The following is a 21,295-nucleotide window of genomic DNA, read 5'->3' as shown; positions in this document are numbered from 1 at the left end:
TATAGCTTATGTAGTATTTTGCGATGTTAAAAGATAAGAAAACTAGTATTTTTATACGTCGATTTTATTTGGACAAAATCGAGTTAACAATTAATAATACTCACGGTCGGAAAAGGTGTCAAAAAAAAAAGTTACATCTGATCGAACGATTAAATGAATCTGATTTTGTTGAGGCAATTGGGCTGAGATTACCAGACATTTTTCGCCTTCGGCAGACAATTTTACAATTGCATACATATGTTTGTACGATCATTAAAATGCCCCATGTACATATTTTGAGAATTAAAAATTCAATGACGTTTATAAAATATACGAAAAATCGAGTCTAAGAAGATAGATCTTTTTTTTTATCTTTGTCAAAACGAGGACGAAAAGAGAACGCGCGTTCCTCTAAGGAACTCGGGACATGTCATGCATCGTATCAGATAAGGATTATTATAGTCGGCGGGCGTTCCGATACAACAGTTACGCATATTGGAAATGTCTATGACTATTTAACGGTTTCACCAGCACAAACTACATTGATATCACAGTCGGTTGAGCGTTGGGAGGTAATTAACCTCGAAGTGCCCCTGGGGATATACCGCGGGGCCACTCACGTCATTAACAGCCGCAAATAATTAATTGTTAATTAAATAATTATCAGTTACCAGCAAATCGGTTATTAACAATCGATGAACCATGCATGGAGCGATGTTCCGGGCAGATGCTTAGAATACATGTAAATTGATCAACGACATATACCGCCGACCAAGAGCGCGTCGATCTATAAGCGCATTTATTATTTAATGTATTATTAATGTATTATTTAATATTTAAAGAATAATTCATTATTAAGGTATAATAAGATCGTCTAAATTTTTTATTTATTATTATTATTATTATTATTTTTTGTAATGCTTGTTTTACAAAAATTTTTTTGATTTATAAAAATAAAATATAAACCAAATATATTGTAAATTATATTATATTAAATTTAATTTTTTGAATTGAGATAATAAAGTAAAATTTAGGGCAGAAGAAATTAAATATGTATACATTTTATTAAGAGAAAAAAATTTTATGTTTTAAACAGCTGTTTAGTATTAATATATATATCATTGAATGCAATATAAATAGAGTAAAGAGTAGACATGATTTTAGATAACAAAAGGAAGAATACAATTTTGAATAATTTATATCGCGATTTGTGGTTTTCTACAACTTAATGACGAGTCTCGTATTTCATTTTCTCATTATCAATTTACCAGTGTAATTTGATAGTCGCCAATTATTTCTTCACACATTGTTTCGCGGTATTCTAGCCTTTACAACTGGGGGAAAAAAAAAAAAAGATTCACTTTGATTTTTATGTAAAATACCTCGTATCAGAAAAATGGCCGAGCGATCCCGCTGCAACTCTCGTGCACCTCTCGTTTGTCGGTGATTTACCGCGCTGCGTGTGAGGGCAAAACACGGCCAATCGTCAACGGTAACATAGTGGCGGGACACGATACGGGGCGCGATGAAAGCTGCTTAAGGCCTCCGGTACGATCGGGTATTTGATTCGCGCGCGCGCGCGCGTATAGGGGTCCCTGGAAAATCCGGTCGAACCGGACACCGGGGAACACCGCGTCGTGTCGGATGCGTCGTTCTCTCCCGCCGAGATCAAAGGCGAGGCGAATCTCGACAAAGAAACCACTCGCGAGCGGGAAGAGGCGGATGACAACGCGTGGGATAAAGAAAAAGGCGTGGAGGAAGAGGGACAGGCTGACGATGGTGGGAAAGGGACGACGACGATTTCTTTTCGTTGTCTCTGTTCCGTCGCTGAGAAATCACGCGAAGATGTGTACCGACGATCGGAAAGGGGGGGAACGGGGTGATGGGCTCTTCGGGAATACGACAAAAAGGAGGGAGCTCCCGCTCGTTTTGTTCGTCGCGATTCTTAATGGCCGTTCTCGGACGAGTTCGTAATTGGCGCGTTTGCACGCGCTCTTTGTACACCGCGTTCCTCTTTCTCTCTCCGTTTACCCTTCCTTGGTCTCTTCCTCTTTGTCTTCCACCCGCCCTTCCCACCCTTACTTGGTTCGCCGTCGCACTTTCGTCGCCCCTTCTTTTTTCACGGGACGACAGTGTCTCGTTCCTTTTTCCGTCGTCGCGACTTTCGTGCCACCCGCTTCGTATGTTTTCACGAGCTCGTTGACGCGCCGCGTCGCGTCGTGTCGTTTCGTGTTATATCGTCTTTTCTGTTACTGCGATTCCCCTACGTTTACTCAGTCGTTTATTCCTCGTGAATACGCGTCCGTGATTCGAGTATGAGACACGCAGCCGCGTTTCGTTGAAACCCTGCTCTCTATCTTGGCTCCGCTGCTGATCTTTCGACGCCTCGCGGTCTGACTATGCTCGTCTTTTTCCACTCGCGCTCGCTCTAATTCAGCTATTAGTATAATCTCACATTTCAGACTCGGCCATTGTAACTCGTACAAATGACTCACATGCATTTGTCTAATTTTATCGAAAGTCCAAATTATCGTTAGACCCTATTTATCATCGAGACCTTATTTTTAATCAAAAATAATTCAATCTATATTAGTTATTTTCTCTTTCTCTATGTGTTTAAGAAATTATTTTACAATATAATAAATGGTACAACTTTCCTGGCATTTTTCTCGAAATTAGGATTTAGGATTAAAAATTTTCATGTTAATCTTTAAAAATATCTTGTGATTTTTCTCTTTATTATTTATTTTATATAATTATTTCTTTAATATGTATATTTTTATATACCACCGTTAAAAGTATCATCATTCTTATCGTCACACAGCGATTTGAGATCGCTGTTTCACGTATTCTCTTTATCGGTATATCCAATTTTAAGGGAACCGTCTTACAATCCTGTCCCTCGCACGTACGAATTTCACATTGGAAGGGGATTACTTTATCGCGCACGCATAACGCGTTCGCGTACAAGCGGTAATACATAACTCGTGTCGTCATCGCTCACTAATGCCGCGAGCGAGAATCGTATTTATACGGCAAGTTATCCCCCAGTTGCAGGTACACACCGTAACATAACTTTCCACCCCCGGGATACGCTCGTGTGACCGCATGGCGACCCCCCGGCGAGCGATTGCCGGCCGGGCGGTTGTGGAGATTGGCGATGGTGGAGGATTAATCGAGCTCGCGCAATAAATAATTCCCGCTCGTCGCGTCGCACTCGCGGACACATCCCGTCGAAAGAAGGACGAGATTTGTCGCTCGTTTGTCGAAATAAAGGTTTCTTTGCACCCTTGCAAAACATTCCGATAAAAGACGTGCAATGATTCGTGTTGATGAATAATTTCATGTATGTCACGAATGACATATCGCCTATAAAAATTTAAAATTAAACACGACACGTCATAAAATATACACAATTGAATAATTATCGATCAACAATGTGCATTACTTGAATTTAATTTGTATAATAAATTTAACTTTAGAAAAAAATAATGAGGTCAAAACGCAGATTTTTTTCAATATATTATTTTATACATATCTCAAAATTTTTAATTTATATGCTAAGCTTGTTTTAGCTTCTCAATTTTGAGACGCGATTTATGAAATCCAAGTTATCTATAACATTTATTACTTTTATTAACTTGAATTTTCTTTTAATGTAATAATTATGTGAAAATAAATAATAAATTTGGATATGAAACAAATTAATATTTTCAAAATAAAATTTTGTGCGAATATTATCTCGAGATTACATAAACTAAAAAATAATTTAACACTTATAATGCGCAACACTGGAATAGCACATTGATCTATAAAGTACAAATATGTTCAAATGTTATATATATATGTATATATATAACCAGTGTCTAAGATAATTAATATTATAAAAAATAATTATTGTTTGAGTTTTTCATATTTGTCCTTTAAACAGATATTTAATAAAAAGTTGCATAAATTTCGAAAAAAAAAATTTTCTACATTAATTTTTATATAAGATAGTTACGAAATAAAAATTTGTTTATAAATTATTTAAATAATGATAAGCAATGTTGAAATAATTTATATCTTTCTATACAAATTTATACATACACACAAACAAACACACATACACACACACATATATATATATATATATATATATATAAATTATTATTAATGTTTTAACAAATATTTTATAAATATTTTTCAAGAAATAAAATTTAAAATATTTTATATGTATATTACACACAATAATGTAAAATGAATCGCTATAACAAGATAAACAAGCAATCAATTACAAGAGTAACAAATAATAAATTAAGTTAATTACAAATTATTTATCCCATGATTGCTTCACCGTCGCTCAATGCTTTCTCGGACTACCTTTTCTTCTCTTTTTCACTTCTCTCTACTTCTTCATAGCATTCGCACAATACTCACTCACGAAAACATGATTAATTATGATCATGCGCATACTAATCAATAGAATACAAGGATTATGCGGCACTTTGTATTGTATGTTAAACGCATGCGACATATATTTTATTATATTATGTGAGGAGAGAATAACGCAACAAACGAAACTACGTATTATACGAAACTATTACAATCCACTCGAAAATTATGCAGTCAGATTCACGCTTCAATTTGTCAATCTATGTTGCTAACAAATAGTACAGGTTTATATTTGATGGCAATTTTAAATTTTATTATCCCGCGTTATAACATGTAAGTGAATAAACGAAGTTAAGATTAAAGATAAATATCTACGGATTGCAATATTAAAAAATGGTTAAATTTATCGACGACTCGAGCGATATCTCTATCGAGAATTTGAACTATAAATCTTACGAGAAACATGTTTCGATGACAAACTAATACAACGATGTAGAAATGTCAAATTTATATAAATAGGAAAATATGAAATTAACAACGATTGTACTTATTAATTAACCGTTGTAACGTCGGAATCGATTCATCCATCCCATATATAGCGATGTTTTATTAAAAGCTCATTTTTATGTTATACGATATTAAGCGAGTCTAATTAATGATTAGTTAAGATGCAATGTATCATGCAAAAATATACAATTATAACTCAGTATTATACACATGACGCGCGATTCAAAATAATTGTATTATTAATAAACAATCGATATATTATGGCTTCCCGTCATTTGAATCATTCGGTCCGTTGAAATGTGTATTTATTACTTCGTTCTCGCACAATTCAGAAATGGGCAAATTATATCTAAATCAGCGAAAATATTAAAGCACGATGCGAAATATATTTGAATCTCAGCAGTAAAGAGTTATCATTCTAAATATTAGAATGGAACCATAATTTATATATAATTGTATAAATTAAATTTATAATGAATTAGATCTAGAGTCACAATTAAAGAATTTTCGGATTGCGCAATAATATAGTACATTGTAGAATCAATAATTAGAGTAGGAAGTTAGGGGGAAAGGGGATGCCACATTACTTATTAATAATTATTTTAAAATACAAGAAAGAGGATATATTTTCCCCACGAATTTATTCTACGGTACGTTAAATAATAGTAATACATTCAGTCGTGTTACGTAGTATGTGGCAAAAAGAAATGTGTGTTTTTATAAACTTCCATACGGTATTCAGTGTTTCTTGCGGCATGTAAACAATAGCGCGGCGTACAGCACTCTATTATTTACATGCCGTAACCTCGTTGTTAGTCGTGTAAGGAGACTCGAGCCGGCAGGCAACGGCGTGAGCCGCTCGTCATCACATTATCTTCTGAAATACGCGATTACAACGAGTACGAAGAGATCGCGATTATTCATCATGATTAACTGGAGATTATTAGCCTGCGCGATTAATCAATTCTCGCGATTGATGTTTCATAAACGCGTGTCAATAGGGGATAACAATTATAAATTCTTTTATTTCAATATTCAATTTATTCAATTAGCGCGCATGATAATTATTTCTTTAATATTTGTTTGGACATATGTACATATCTCGTATAGATCATTGAATATTTCGACAATTTAAATATAATTTGCTCATTTTCGAATCGAAAACGCAGAGTAAGACACAAATCACAAAATCAAATAATTCAGGTAACAAGAAACCATGATATTTATATAAAAATATATATATATATATATCGATTGTTTATTAATAATATAATTATTTCGAAACGTATTTTGCGCGTATAATATTCTGAATTTTGATGGTATATTTTTCGATAGTATATTGTATCTTTATTAATCATTTATTAATTCAACTCGCATAGTATTGCGCGATAGATTAGACTGAAATTGCCGATATTATTCTCGAATTATTCGAGAGAATTAACAAAATTATGCGAAACAAATCGAGCAGTGACACGAGATGCGTTTAATTAATATAAGCGTAGTCGGTTATTAATTTCGTATTTTACTTATTTAATTCATATTATCCGCGAATTTTAAAATTGGCCAAAAATCTCTTCTCTTATTTTAAAATTAGCGTTTGTACATCGTAATTTGTCAAAACGCGTATTTCGCGAGTTTTATTCGATCATAATTTGTCACGCAGTCGGCGAAACGACGATGTATTCTCGGATCTGCATTCGGACATTTATCTTTAATTTTAATTTATTCGTTTACATTAATACGAGACAGAAAAATTATCCTTAAATGTGATCCTGTACAAATTCGTTAATAACAAAAATAACATTGCTATGATGAATTAAAGCGTGAATGTAACCGCACAATTTTCGAATGCCATGTGACTATAATGTCGTTTGACACGTAGTGTTTTCACATTATTCTCTTATAATTTAATAAAGTATGTGGTCGTGTGCGATTAACATTGAGAGTACAATGCAAAGTGCCGCGTGATCATCGTATTCTGTTGATTAATGCGCGCGTGAGTATAATTATGTGTGTTTTTGCGAGTGAGTGTTGAAGAAGTGCCATGAACGAATAGTACGAGATGAACAAGAGAGAAGGAGATCCAGGGAGGCATCGGGTGACAGCGGAGCAACTCGTGGAGCGAGTAAGCATACAATTTATAACTTATTTATTGTTTGTTCTTTTTGTGTGTGAAATTAATTGCTGTTTTATCACGGCGATAATAATTTGTTTTACATTATTATGTAGTGCATATATATTGGCCTTAATTTTATTTCGAAAAATGCTCGAGACATTTGATAAAATATTTATAATAATTAAAATTTTTATAAAGATATATATATATATATATTATTTCTTATTTATTTTATAAAAGTGAATGTAGAAAAAAATTTTTTCGGGGATTATAAGATACTTTTCAATTAAATATATGTTTGAAGGACAAATGAAAAATTCAATTACATAATATAATTATTTTTTGAAATGTTAATTATTTCTTTACTCTGTGCTTTATATATATAATTTGGATATACTTGTATTTTTTGCAGATCAACGTTGTGTACACTACAACTCCGCCGTTGCGCATCGTACCGGTGAGTGTGTTAGATTATTTCTTATTTATATAATTTTGATATATTCTTTATAGAATTTTGAGATACGCGAAATACGGATTTGCGAAAATTATATCGATTATAACAGATGCAGCGCGCAACAAAATATTCTACATTAGTTTATCTTTTAAATTGCGTGAGTTCATTATTTATTTTTATATAATTATATTGAAAGAAAAATGAAATTAATGAGAAAATAGTAAAAATAGTAATTTCTCATAAATTTTTTTTATATAAATACGTTACCTCCAATTCATAGGCTTAAACACAAATAGATTTAATATATTTTAATCTTAGAATATATGAAACTGTGTCCGTATGTTTATTGTTATAAGGATACATACATACGCTCGTAGAATTTTATTTATTATAGTATTATTATTTATTTATTTATTTATTTATTTATTTATATATTTTTATGTTTTATCAATGAAATATATTAATTATAAGATGCAAATTGCCTGAAATTTATAGAAAATTTAAATTTATAAATATAAAAGAAAATAAAAAATATATTTCAATTAGAGCGTCCTTATAATAAAATATAATTAATAATGATATAAAGATTTTAGCAAAGGAGGGAGGGAGATTGTCTTGAAAAATCTTAATAAAGATATTACGATTTTTTTCTGTCAAAGATTCGATATATGTATAGGCAAGATTTCCAGGAATTACAATACAGAATATCATATAGGGATACGATATATTAATATTATTTTGGCAATTTTAATGTACATTGTATAATTAATCAAGTTTTTAAATTTATTGTGTAAATATACATAATACATAATAAAATAAGGGAAAGAAAAAGAAGAAGTAAAATAAAATCATGCAGATAAATAAAAAGTAACAATGAAATAAAAAATATACTTGTAAATTATAAAGTTTTTATTCAATTTTCTTCATAATGTATTCGTTCATATTTTATGGACAATAAAAATTAGACTATCCACATCTACATCATTAAATGTATATGGATCACATGTATTTAATGAAATTAAATTTGGGATTTAATTATTTAATCATGAAGAAGTTAATCGATGATGTATTCGTCTGAAATTAGCGACGTCCTTGATTGTGTTGCTTCTCAGACAAGCGCCATTACCATCTGCTTTGCGGTTTTAGCGGTTTCGCGATGAGTACGAGATCCTTCTATATGAGGATTGCGCGATTTACTTCCTGTGTTTTTTCCAGCATCCAATAGCAAAACATTCTCATCTTTATCTTATAATATTTCACCAAGTATATCAGAAGAATCCTTCAGCGATATATTCCTTTGAAGTAAATGATTCGTTAATGAGAGATTTACATAAAAGAGTAATTATTTTACTCCCGCATATTTAATATTCTGCGTATTAGTCAAACAATGGAGCTAAAATTAAGTTTTATTTAAAATTATCAAAAAAAATAAGATTCCTAAAAAAAAAAATTTATTAAAAAAAAATTTGTTTAAAAAATAATTTTCTTTTCTCTTCATTTTGCCACTATAATCATTTGAATAGATTATTAATTAATGTATTAATATATTATACTTGTCTTTAATCATGATGTGAATATAAATATGAATCATTTCCGACAAATATTAGTAGAAATTTTTGTTTTGCCCGATTCGCCTAAAGTATCGTGCATTATAATTTATCTTGGATATCGTCGCGAACAACCGCGATAGGTGCTGGAGTATAATGTTGAATTATTATAAGAAAGAAACTCAGAACCACTCGTTTTCTTGCGACGAGTCTGTGAGAAGCCTTGTTTGTCTTTCAGAAATTGGCATCGAAGCTTGCCAGATGACGACCCGCTGCTGATCAGGTAATGCTCGAGAGATAAAGAGAATGACTCTCCTTTCTATGATAAAAATTCGAAAAGTCTTTCTTTTAATGATTCAACACTGTACCGAAGAAACAAGTAGATATCTTCGCGGACAGACAGTTCTTAGCCAGACGCACGTGGCGTAAATTCCCGCCGGGATTTCTGTACCGATAGCCTTTCTCGCGCTTCGCTCCAACGAGGCGGATCTCTTTCCGCGTATGAATCATTGCGTTATGTTGCCAACGCGATGCATTGCGAATCGCGCGCATTTGCCCGTGAGACGGTTTGCTCGAGATTCAAGCTTAACTCGATGCGCTAGAAAGGAAAAGGACGAATTATCCTGTCGGAAGAACTGCCATGAACGGAGAGAAAGAGAGAGAGAGAGAGGGAGGGAGAGAGAAACAGCCACGTCGTTTCGCTCGACGGATTCCGTGTCGGACAGAGGATCCGCGCTTTTTCCTCTCAGCTTGCCATCGTCGCTACCACCTGTGAGCGCAGCTTAATGAATCGTAACCGCATTACCGTGTTGCGCAACCACGCGTGCATTACCATAATGTCCCGCGGTGACTAAGAACCTCCATCTCGTGCATCTGCGATATTAGCGTGTCCCGGCGCAGTCTGTCTGTGTCTTAAAGCACAAATGGACGAGCCGGTAGGGACGAATGATGATTTTTCGGAATGTAAAGCTTATAAATTTTGAGGATTTCTAACATAAAGATCTTAAAACGTATATCTCATTATCATTATTTATTGCAATTAACTTATCGCAATTTAATTTCTCGTATTAAATATTAGTCAATTAAATCTGAAATTAAGTTTTTTGAAAGTTAGTAATTTGTAAATTCTTAATTTTTATTTTAGTTAAAAGATTTTTTACGAAAAAATCTCATTTTTAATCTGTTTCTATATTTTGCCACTATAATTATTTTTTGAATAATTAATAATCAAATGAAATTAATAATTTAATTAAAATAATTTAATTAATAATTAGTAATTTGTTTTCTAATTATTCATTACGTTAGAAACGTAAATCATTAATGATTGAAAATGACATTTGTACATGTATCAACTTATCTCCATTGTTTCGATACGGTATATACAATATATATTTTCCATTTTTTAACTGAACGCGAAAAAATATTACGGTTAAGTAATTGAATTTTAATTAATTAAGTATTTTCCTTTTTTATTTTTTTAAAAAAGCAATTATACGTTTGGTTTCCAAATGTATAATTGCTCGTATATAATGCGAAAATATTGTCAAGTTCCTCTGTAGCGCGAGTTTTATTAATTTCCGTACACAGACCATCCTGAAATCGATAATAATCGCGCGTATTTCGCGGGCATCTTGCGTACATTGATTATTTTCTCGTTGTATGCACGATATTTATTTGCCATTCTATTTGAGTGCGAGAATATAACGCACGCATGCGTGTATGTGTGTTTAGGTACGAAAAGAATTTGGCGTCTACATGCACGGTCGAAGATCGGTGTAATTAGTATTGCACAATCTTCACGCATCGTGTATCCGACGATGGAACGTTAAATTCCGAATGGTCTTCGCGAATCGTAATACTCGCACCGCGCAATTAACTATCTCACTCGCGTGCGTTTATCGCGTTTGTCTAATCCCTGGTGATGGGATATGGTGGAGTTTGTTTTTGGAAAAAATGCAAATTCCATTTTCTCTCGGATCACGCAGGTCATAATATTTACTTGATACGCGCATATAATTGCGTTGTTATAATAAAATTAGATAGATGTACGAAATTCCGTTTGAAACCTTACAATGTGAGATTTAATCATTTTAATGCCATATTAATGTAAGATTTGATATCTCCATTATTTTTTTCTATATTAAAAATTATATGCCTTATAAAAGATAGTATAATGTCATGTAAATTGGTTGATTATGTAAATGACATTCTTCGCATTGATTTTATGCAGAGATATATATATATTTATATTTTAAACATATTATAATGAAAAAAAAAATATATATATATATATATATAAGATAGATAGATAATAAAATGAAGAAAAAAGTTTTTAATTCCTAGCTATAATTCTAATCTGGAAATAAAAAAATAAGATATGTTTTTTATAAATTTATTAATAACAATGGAATATATATGTAGTTTAAGATACTTTTTATTTCTTTGAAACTATTACTTATAATTAATTGATAGATTTCGAAAATAATTTCGACGAACAAGTCACACACATACGGTAACTGTACATATATTATTATCGGGTGTAATCGTATCTGATCTGGAATTACCCGTGGAAGGGCCGAAAGTCTCTCATTTTCGATTGTCGAAAACAACGTATACGAAAGCAAGAAGTTTCATCCGGATTTAACGGACACTCGACGAATTTGCGCGGTATAACTGGAGACGAGTGAGACAAACGGGAAGTAGGGAGGTCTGGAATATTAATAGATCTGTATGTGTCCTCTGGCTAATTTACCGCTTCCGTTTAAGCCGAAGTAGTCTGTTAGTCTCTAGATACTGAAATTCTGTCGAAGTCATTGTCCATTTATTTCTCGATTAATTTAATAATCTTTAGAGCGGCTTATATTTTTAAAAGAACAAAAAAAAATAAAATTATAAATACGTAACTTAGTAAATTATCCTTGATTTCCGCTGGAAGATCTAATAGAAGATTTTAAATATTAAATAAATAATCGATTAAAATTTTAGTTGATTAAAGTAATCCATTAGTAATCAAAATTCTTCAATCATCATACATGTAATCGCGACCAATTTATTCGATTAATGATATTAATCGTGAATCGAATATAAAATTAATCGATTAAATTATTCAATTAACACTTAATCGTTGTATAAAATCACGATTTATCAAATCGTGATTAATGTAATCGATTAAATATTAATCGATCAATTTAATCAATTTTTGAAATTAATATATCTAACGGGTGAATACATCGTAATGTGGACATATCATTTGTAGATTCTCTTTATTAGATAAATTTTTCTTTATTACAGTACTTCGACTAAAATTATAATCGATTAATACCCAACACTGATTCAGTGTTTTACATTTAGATATTAAATCAGATGTATATCTTCTTCTATCGTTCGAGGACTGACGTTGGCACGAAATACAAATTTATACAGCTATAACGAATTCACATTAAGATATTAGTGAGACGTCTAGTGAAATAGAATTTTTAGCATTCTTTAAAAAAAGAAGTAGACAAGAAAAGAAATACGAAAATTTAATACAAGTATACTGAAATTACCGATGGGAAAATTAATTAAAATTTATTCTTGGTAGTAACTTTATTTCAATGAAATTTTATTCAATTACAACTACAATATCATGATGCATTCATATATGTATATAAGATGGCAAGTATATCACGAGTATATCAAATCATTTATTCGCTATTATATATTTTATCTCTTTATTCGTTTCGACGAATAATTCCGCGCGTAATTTAGTTATAAACGCGCGCAAAGTTAAATGCGGATGTTATCACACGGAGCTTAAATAACCGCGAATGATATACAGGAAGGAAAAACGAATCACATCGTCCCGTTCGGTCGCGTTGCCGGTAATTGCGCGTCACATTATTCAAACGATCCGCGTGCGTGCGATCGCGGTGTGTTTACACGCGTTTGCGCACACGCATTCACGAACGTTGCGACAAGCGTAGGTGCACTATGGGCCGTGAGTAACGCGAGTGCATTGACGCAGGTAAATGTGGGCCGTTTCGCAGAATACACGCGGTTTTTTAATCCATTTTGTCTTTTCACGACAGCGCATTAAACAGCTATTTTATGCAATTTTATGCTATTTTATGTCGATATTTAATTTGGATAATGTAATTGAAAGCTTAAGTCATTTTTTTATATGTAAACAAACTTTTCTCAAAATTTTAAAAACTATAACGTTTTTGCGAGCGCTTTAACAAGATAATATTTATTCATAACAAGATAAAAGACGCAAGTCCATTTTTAATCGTTTATTTCCTGAAAATTTAATAGTTATTTTTGCATCTATTTGTATAATCATTTTTAAAATTTTAATATCGCAAGATGGCCGTGTTTTTTTTTACATACCACTGACTGTATACATGTATAGAAGATAATCAATTTCAAATAAAGAGATTGTTGTAATTATTTTTCTAGATTATAGTAATCATATGTATATATACATATAAATGCTGATTTTTTTAAGTGCACGAGAAAAACTACTATTCCTTTTCATATCATTAAAAAAAATATTAGTTGTCGGTAGAAATGCTCTTACAATATTGACTGAGCGAAAAAAAGAAAAAATATTTTTCAATTTCTACATAGAGAGAAAAATTCCAGTCGAATTTGCTAAATGAACGGTCACGGGCTGCCCAATCAACATTTAATTACGCGAGTCAGTTATTTCATTTTTTTAGCGTAGCGAGAATTTTTCCGTTCCCGCCTCAGTGCGTCCCGACAAAATGTAATAAATCGTTTGAGTAATAAAATATTTATTTGCTGGCCAGTTACGTCTCTATCGAAAACATCTTTTTTTCTCGATTTATAGCACGAGCGTCATCGATCGTCTCGCTTTTTAAGCGGAACGAAGCTCTGGCAGTTATCGTAAATTTATCGTTAATTGGACGGCTTGTTGAAAAAGAAACACGGATCACAAATATAAATTTTACTGGAGAAATTTTTATTTTATTAAATAAATTAGAGAGAGAGAGAGAGCTGCATTTACAATTTTATTATGCAAGCCGGTATAAATTTATCGAAGCTTAATATATTTTTGTATTATATTATTTAAATATGATTACGCTGGAAGGTCTCTGAATATATTTTTATAAGCCAAACACATATATATGTATATTCGATGAAATATATTCTATAATATTATATTATTAGGTGATGCGATGTTTGATTTTAAAAATGTAAATTCATTTTACACGTATTCACATTTTAGGGTGGAAAAAATTATTTATGAATTTAAAAATATTCCAGATTTCTCGTCTCTGATCGTTGATCGCGATCATCTTTATCCGAACGATTTAAAGCATCTGTGGTATAAAAATCTTATATAATTAATAAATAATCTCGAGACTGCTACTTAGGATGTCAATCGCGTTCACTCGCGAAATTCTCATAAGAGATTCTCTAATGAGAAACTGAAGAGATGTGCGCTTTCAACAGCCGTTTCTTCTACTTCCCGCACTCGTGATGGGATTAAAAAGAAATTTAAAGTTATTTTAGAATATTTAATCGATACAAGTATCAAATAATTATTCAATGTATCAAACAATCGTAACATATAAGTATTGATTTATCGCACGAAAATCTCTTTTCTTCAAAACTCAATAATAAAAAAAAAGAAATAACAAAGATAAAATACAAATACTCATGGCAATAATACTTGCAAATATTTATAAGTATACTTGTTTCAATTAAAATGTCAATACGATTTATGAGACAATATAATAAAATCACATAAATTTATTTTAATTTAAAAAAAGTATACGTTTTTTTATAAATAAAGGAATGGAAAAAGTTTGGAAAATTGTGTAATACTTCCCATGTTTCGTTTATTGCAACAATTAATATAATAATATTATAATATTATTGATATTATACTCGCATAAAACTGAGTAATATATTGCGAAAATTTGATACGCATGCACATTTTTTTTTGCATACGTATCTCGATACATTTCCTAAATATTAAGAACTAAACTCATTCATAATATCATATATGTATGTCAATAAATCGCACAAATATACAGAGTATGTAAGTGCGAAGAATCGTGATATAAATGTATCAATCTGAAATTTGAAGATACTATCGTTACTAGTCTCGATCCTATAATTAGCGCACGCTCTTTTCTCTCGTATCCTTTCACATCCGCCAACTAAATTAACCGATCGTAACGGTAACTATCGCGCGACATAGGCACGCACGTACGCACGCATATTGCGTTGACCGATCTGCATCGAGCTGTGCCACATATCCTCTGCATATGAACGCCGTACGTCGCATCGCGTCGCGTCGACCGGCCGCAATATATTACCGCGTGCAATGTCTCGTGCAATTTACGTATGATTATGCAGATGCGCCCACGTACGGTCCGTGCGGCGCGTGAAGGGGTCGGGCGGGGAAGAGAAAGGGCCACACGGAGCAGCGAGGGAAGGAAAGAGGAGGATGGAGTCGCGTTCTCTTCGATCGCCGTAGAACCCGTGTAGCGTTTCGCAAATTTTCCGCGGATATTTTTTTAAGTCTCTGGATTTCTTCCTCTCTAATTATTGTTATACAAATATATTTTTTGGTACAATTTTTTTCTATAATCAGATTTTTAATTAATATTCCATAAATAAAGATATATTTTTGTTGTAAATATTAAAGAATGTAGTCAGTAGCATCGTGACAAAAAAAAAAAAAAAAAGTTGGAAAAATTATGCATATATCATTATAAATAAGATGGTTGCATAATCGATTTTATCGGTGCTCTTGCTTTTTCAGCTTCTCGTTTTCTTGTTGAGAAGCACTTCGCATTGACAGGCAGTCAAAGCGAGACTCGATTGAGTGACTCGATTAATCCATTAATCTCGCATTTGCTTTTCTTACGAAGCATCAACAAATGCAATTTATGCATCAGTGGAAGTGCAGCTCGCATGCGATTTAGCTGAAAATCACTTATACTGCAAATTGTTTCTCGCTTTGTGAGAATAAGGCCTGGGGTTAGAAAAAGTTTTGCGTGCAACTTGAGATTTGTTACGAAATTGTCTATCATTTTGAGAAGATGAAAATATATTTTTAATTATTTTTATATACATTTTAAAAACAATCTAACAACGGTTTACTTATTGCAGAATATTGGCACAAACTTTATTTCTAAAGTAAGAAATTTTTTTTTTTTTTTTTTTTTCTCCTGAGGCAAGAATTATACAATATTTGTTCGCGTAATTATTCGTTGACTTGGACAGAAGTCTTGTGCAGATCGGCAGAAAGCATAGGTCGACGAACCTGCGAGAGTCACTCTCGCAGGCTGAGCACAGAAATGACATTTCCGATGGTGCGCGAAAGCAGCTTCTTTTTCTTCGCAGACGACACGTTTACCTGTATAAACTCGATAGCTAACCAATCGGGTCACGTGTGTGTCTGCTTAGTAGAGAACCGGCCGTGCGACGACAATGTAATTGCCTCTTTAAAGTTAAACCGACCTAAAGCATGCTTTTCCGTCTTGCTCGTTCGCGCCTTCTCTAAACGCTCTCTGGACATTCCGCAGACCACAAGGCGGGTTTCTCTGTAATTTTTTTTTAAGTACACACGAGCTCTTTTTGCAGCAAACAGACATTTCGCTTGTGGAAATTAACGAGAGGTAAATAGCATGCGAAAAGCGGAAATTTGTATCATAATTGAATAATAGATAAATAATAATTACTGTTATAAGTAATAAAATCATTCAATCACATATAATAGTACTTTTAAGCGAGCTCTGTAATTCAATGATATCTTTTTTTTTTTATATCGGGAAATATTTTTTTTTAAATAAGAATTCTCAATAATTTTTAAAATTAAATTTCAATATATATTATGTTTTTTAATCATTCCAATTATTTCAATTTAATTATTTTAAATAAATATGTTCTATGTATTGACTTGTATCGATATTCTTTTACGGAAAATTTTCAAATAATATCTTATTTAAATGATCATTTTCAATATATCGAAATGTGTCCCTTTTCCTATTCGTGCTCTTCCGTAGAGGATAACATATTTTCGATGTAATAGAATAAAATCCAATAGAATGAAATTTCGAAGAACTTTTTTTTTTCTTTTTTATCCATACGTTATCGGTCGCGCGACGTAATACATATCATGCGTTTCGCGATAACAGGAAGAGCGGAAAATACGAGCGGGTATACAGATAAGCGGTCCCCGGTGTGTACAATATGTACCGTGTAACCATGCGGCCCATTAATCCGCGCGTGTCGTATTGATCTATCATTGTCCTGTAGCCCACGGGTGATATACACGCATCTGAGGTTGATACATAATAGATCGCAAAGCGTGCGATCACGACGCAAATAGCGACCACGAACGCTGAATATACGTACGAATATATGTATACGTACATGCGCGCACACACACACACACACATACACACACGCACACATAACACATAACAAATGTTCTCGAATGCATGACGTTCGTGGATCGCGCCATGTCATGTGCGATATATAAAAATCCAGTAACCCATTTCTGCCTTTAACCCTATCGGTAAAGCTACACCCCGAGATTGTGCCTTGCATACGAATGTGCATATATCGCGGTACCGGGTGCATCAATTTGCTCCCGGTTAATTAAAAACGTTGTCAATTGAAGATAAGAACGAAAGCATCTTTTAATTAGACACTACGCAAAAGTGTTGGACGATTTTGTATTTTTATCATGAAACACCTATAATTGGCATGAATGAAATTTTTCGTAGCTAAAATAAATAAGCTTAGCTTTAAATTTCAATCTCTTTATATCTTTATGATAATCTTCATAAGTCATGGTGAAAATCAAATATAATCTAGACGCATCAATTTTTCTTTTCTTTTCTCAATAGGAAAGACATTTTTTTTTTTTAATTTTGATTACATATTTTTTATTTTTATTTTAATTTTTTTCATTAGAAATTCGCTTTAATGTGTCATTTGACATATTATATCATCTCTGACTTTCTTTTGTAAATTTAATTAATATTAGAGAATAAAACCAGGATTTTTGTTTAAACTTCTAATATTTTAGTAATGTGAAGGGGCGCCATTCTTATTTTTCTAATATTATAAATTTATTATAAGGAGGAGCTTAAAATGTAATAATTTCGGAAAAATTCTAGATGTTAATTTCAAAAGTATAAAGAATGTGCTCGAGCTAATGAGACGGATAATTGAAATTCACATAGATCAAGTCCGTGAAACGATTCTCGTTTTACTTTGCTTCTGATTCGCATGAAGTGCCTTGACCCGGAAATTAAGTTACGTTTAATCCACGTCGTTATCCAATTTAATTCAATCTAAGGATCCGACGTATCCGCAAATTGATTTGTGTACTTTGTGAAGGGCGCGCTATTTATATCGTGATATTGCAACCGCGGCAACCGCTGCAACAGGCGGCAATCCGATCTCGCGACTCAGGTGCGAACTTTATTCCGATAAAATTATTTTACCAAGCTCGCTGCGCACAGGCGCTCAAGCGACAGGCCGTGATCTCGCTTCTCTCACAATTTCTATTCTATGCATTTCTCTACCACTTCGCCGCGCGTAAAGTGAACTGTCGGACGTATGTATGCGTCCGCATGTGTATGCGTGGTTATCTTACTCGCGCAGAAACTAGCGGTTTGCGGCGTCGCGACCGGTTCTTGAATGAGGCTGCTAGGGGACTTAGGCACCGTTTGCAAAACCTGAATCCTATGCCGCGTACGCGCACAAATTTTATATCGAATCGAAGGCGTATCATTGGTATCTTTCGTCTCAGTTCTTTACTATACGAGATTTTCCTTATTAAAAACGATCGTGTAAAGAGAATTGGAAACACATTTTATACGCGCATTTTTTGCAAAATTTTCTGACAGGCATCTCTTTTTTTTTATTTCATCACGCACACATTTAAAAATTATCTAAATATATATATATATTATAATCTATCTTTTATATATGCTATATTTGCATAGTGAAAAGAATGCGCACATATCTTAGTGAACGCCGGGATGATGAAAGGATTTGAAATAAAAAAAAAAGCGTTACAGAATGTTCGGATTTCAAAGATCCCTTAGCTTTCACCATAGCGCAAAATCCTCTAAGCAAATAGGCAAACATCGAGAGGACAGACGCATTGCGTTGAAAGCTTCTTACCGGCTCATTATACGGAACGCGAGGATGCATTATACAAATGTATTCCTCGATGCATTCGAGGTAGACTTTTCTCTAGCGGAAATTTAAATGAGAATAATTTAACACAGCGTTAGAAATTTATCTTACAAAGTGACTTCCAGGAGTTTCACGAGGAGGAGTTGGACGCATTTATATTGCGATCTCACCGTCACTACGTTTGTTATCATCTATGACATTTTTATAGATAAACTTGGCAGTTCAATATTCATCGAGCGCGTTTATTCCGTAGTAATTTTAATTAATCAGTCAAGAAAATTGTGACAAATCGAAATTTACGAATCAGCTTTCGAAACAGGGAGAATACGAGAGAGAAATAGAGAAAAGGGATAAAGCTAGTTGGTGCTTTTCAAACTCGGGAGGTCTAAACCGCGCCCTCGGTTTTAATGGCAAGCGAACTTTCCTACTCTCCGAGTTTGAAGTTCCAGGTAACTCGATTAATGGATACTCGGTTTGCCCGGGATTACTCGCGGCCGTGTAATTGAGTCTAATTCACACCGTGGCGCACCCGTGACTAATGATAAGGCAAGCATACCTGAAATTTAGTTTATCGGACTCGGACGGTTTTTCTTTTTTCTTTCTCTCTCTCTCTCTCTCTCTTTTTCCCCCCCTCCTCTTTTTCGTTCATCCCTCGTTAATCTCGTAAATCCCGCGTTGCTATCGCGCGCGTTGTGATTAAGTGACGATTTAAACTTCGTAATGTATTTAAAATAGTTTTCGCGCGTATGCGTATTGGCTGTATTTTCTCGTAAGGCATTTCGCTTTCCCGCTGACAACGATCGCGATCGCGCCATGACCGGTTACGGGTTAATTGGCGATGGTGAAAGGGAATGACGTTAACATTTTTTTCCATCTCCTTCGTCTTAACGAAATTCACGAAAAAATACATAGCTGTTCTTTCCCTAAGCGAAACGATTGATTGACATATTGTATATTCCATATGACAAACAAAAAATTTGCGAATTTAAGGCTTATTTACGTAAAACAATTTTCTTTAATTATCGATTGTTTAAATCTGATCGATAAATTATCAATTTATTTTTAATTATTTTTCTAAATATTGAGTTTATACGTAAACGATTTAAATTCGTTTGAAACTTGATTTATGTCATTTTTTATGTGCTAACATATATACATTTTTACATCGAACACATACGAATATATATTTGTGGTAATATTACTGAATACACAAATTTGTTAATATATATCCTTTTCAGTTTATTCGCGTAAAATATTAGAATTTTAATATATTATCATATATTTTGTATTGATATAAATTATATATATTAATATAATTTAATATATAAAAAATAAGTATTGACGATCTCTCTGATTAGATTATATTAATAAAAAATGAATGATCGTGCTAAACGAACGTACGATAGACATAATTTCCAAGTACGAACAGTACAGTCGAAGATAATATCGGTGCGCTTTCACCCGAAATATAAATACAAATATTATTCACCATTTTTATAAGCCGCTTCTCGAAATACGTGTAGTCGCCTTGAAGACTATATTTTTTGCGGTCGACGTTACCGAATATCTTTCGCGCTCTTCGAGCTATTGCAAGTATTTGCGACTTTGAAAGTACGCTAGAAGGCTAAAATTACCTTGCTATTCTGCGAGATCTATTACCATGTCGTAAACATTTCATTATATTACGTGCTGCAAATAGGATTTTTCGCGACAGTCAAAAATATGGGACGCGCTTAATAAATCGGAATATGTCAAAATAGTCTGCGCTCGCAAATTTGAAAACTATAGATTTTATTTATGGAGGGTTTATACGGATCAGCTACGTCAAAAGTTAATAAATATAATACATTTCGAGACTCTCATGAATTCAACATTGCGCATAAAATATATTTAGCCTTTTAAAAGATAAAATTAATAATTAATTAAAGTAAAGATTAGCCATAGAGTATAATTTAATCTTACAATAGTAAATATTATCTTATATCGTACTTATTACTATTATATTTATACTAACTTTTTTATAGCGATTATACCACAAAAATTAAAGTAAAAGTTTTTATTCGACAGGCAAATTTTTACTTCAACTCACAATTAATTATTAAATTTATATTTTAAAAGGCTAAAATTGCTTTGTGTTTA

The 21,295-nt window shown here is 32.8% G+C and overlaps 1 protein-coding gene across 6 annotated transcripts in view; it reads left to right on the top strand.

The window, feature by feature from the left end:
• Scalloped (TEA domain transcription factor 1 homolog scalloped) overlaps positions 1–21,295 on the top strand; it is a 151,017-nt gene that overhangs the window by 66,905 nt on the left and 62,817 nt on the right. For 4 of the 6 annotated variants that reach the window (XM_070297390.1, XM_070297349.1, XM_070297367.1 and 1 more), the window contains one exon: positions 7,389–7,433. The exons of the other annotated variants lie outside the window; for them this stretch is intronic. In XM_070297390.1, coding sequence (XP_070153491.1) covers positions 7,389–7,433 — 45 coding nt within the window. The remainder of the gene's footprint in view (positions 1–7,388; positions 7,434–21,295) is intronic. 6 annotated transcript variants of the gene reach the window in all.

This window comes from Polyergus mexicanus, unplaced genomic scaffold (genome assembly GCF_030449975.1).
Source record: "Polyergus mexicanus isolate NDT 795.1 unplaced genomic scaffold, iyPolMexi1.0 SCAF_1, whole genome shotgun sequence".
Classification (NCBI taxonomy): Eukaryota; Metazoa; Arthropoda; class Insecta; order Hymenoptera; family Formicidae; genus Polyergus; species Polyergus mexicanus.
This window is presented reverse-complemented; position numbering and strand designations above follow the sequence as displayed.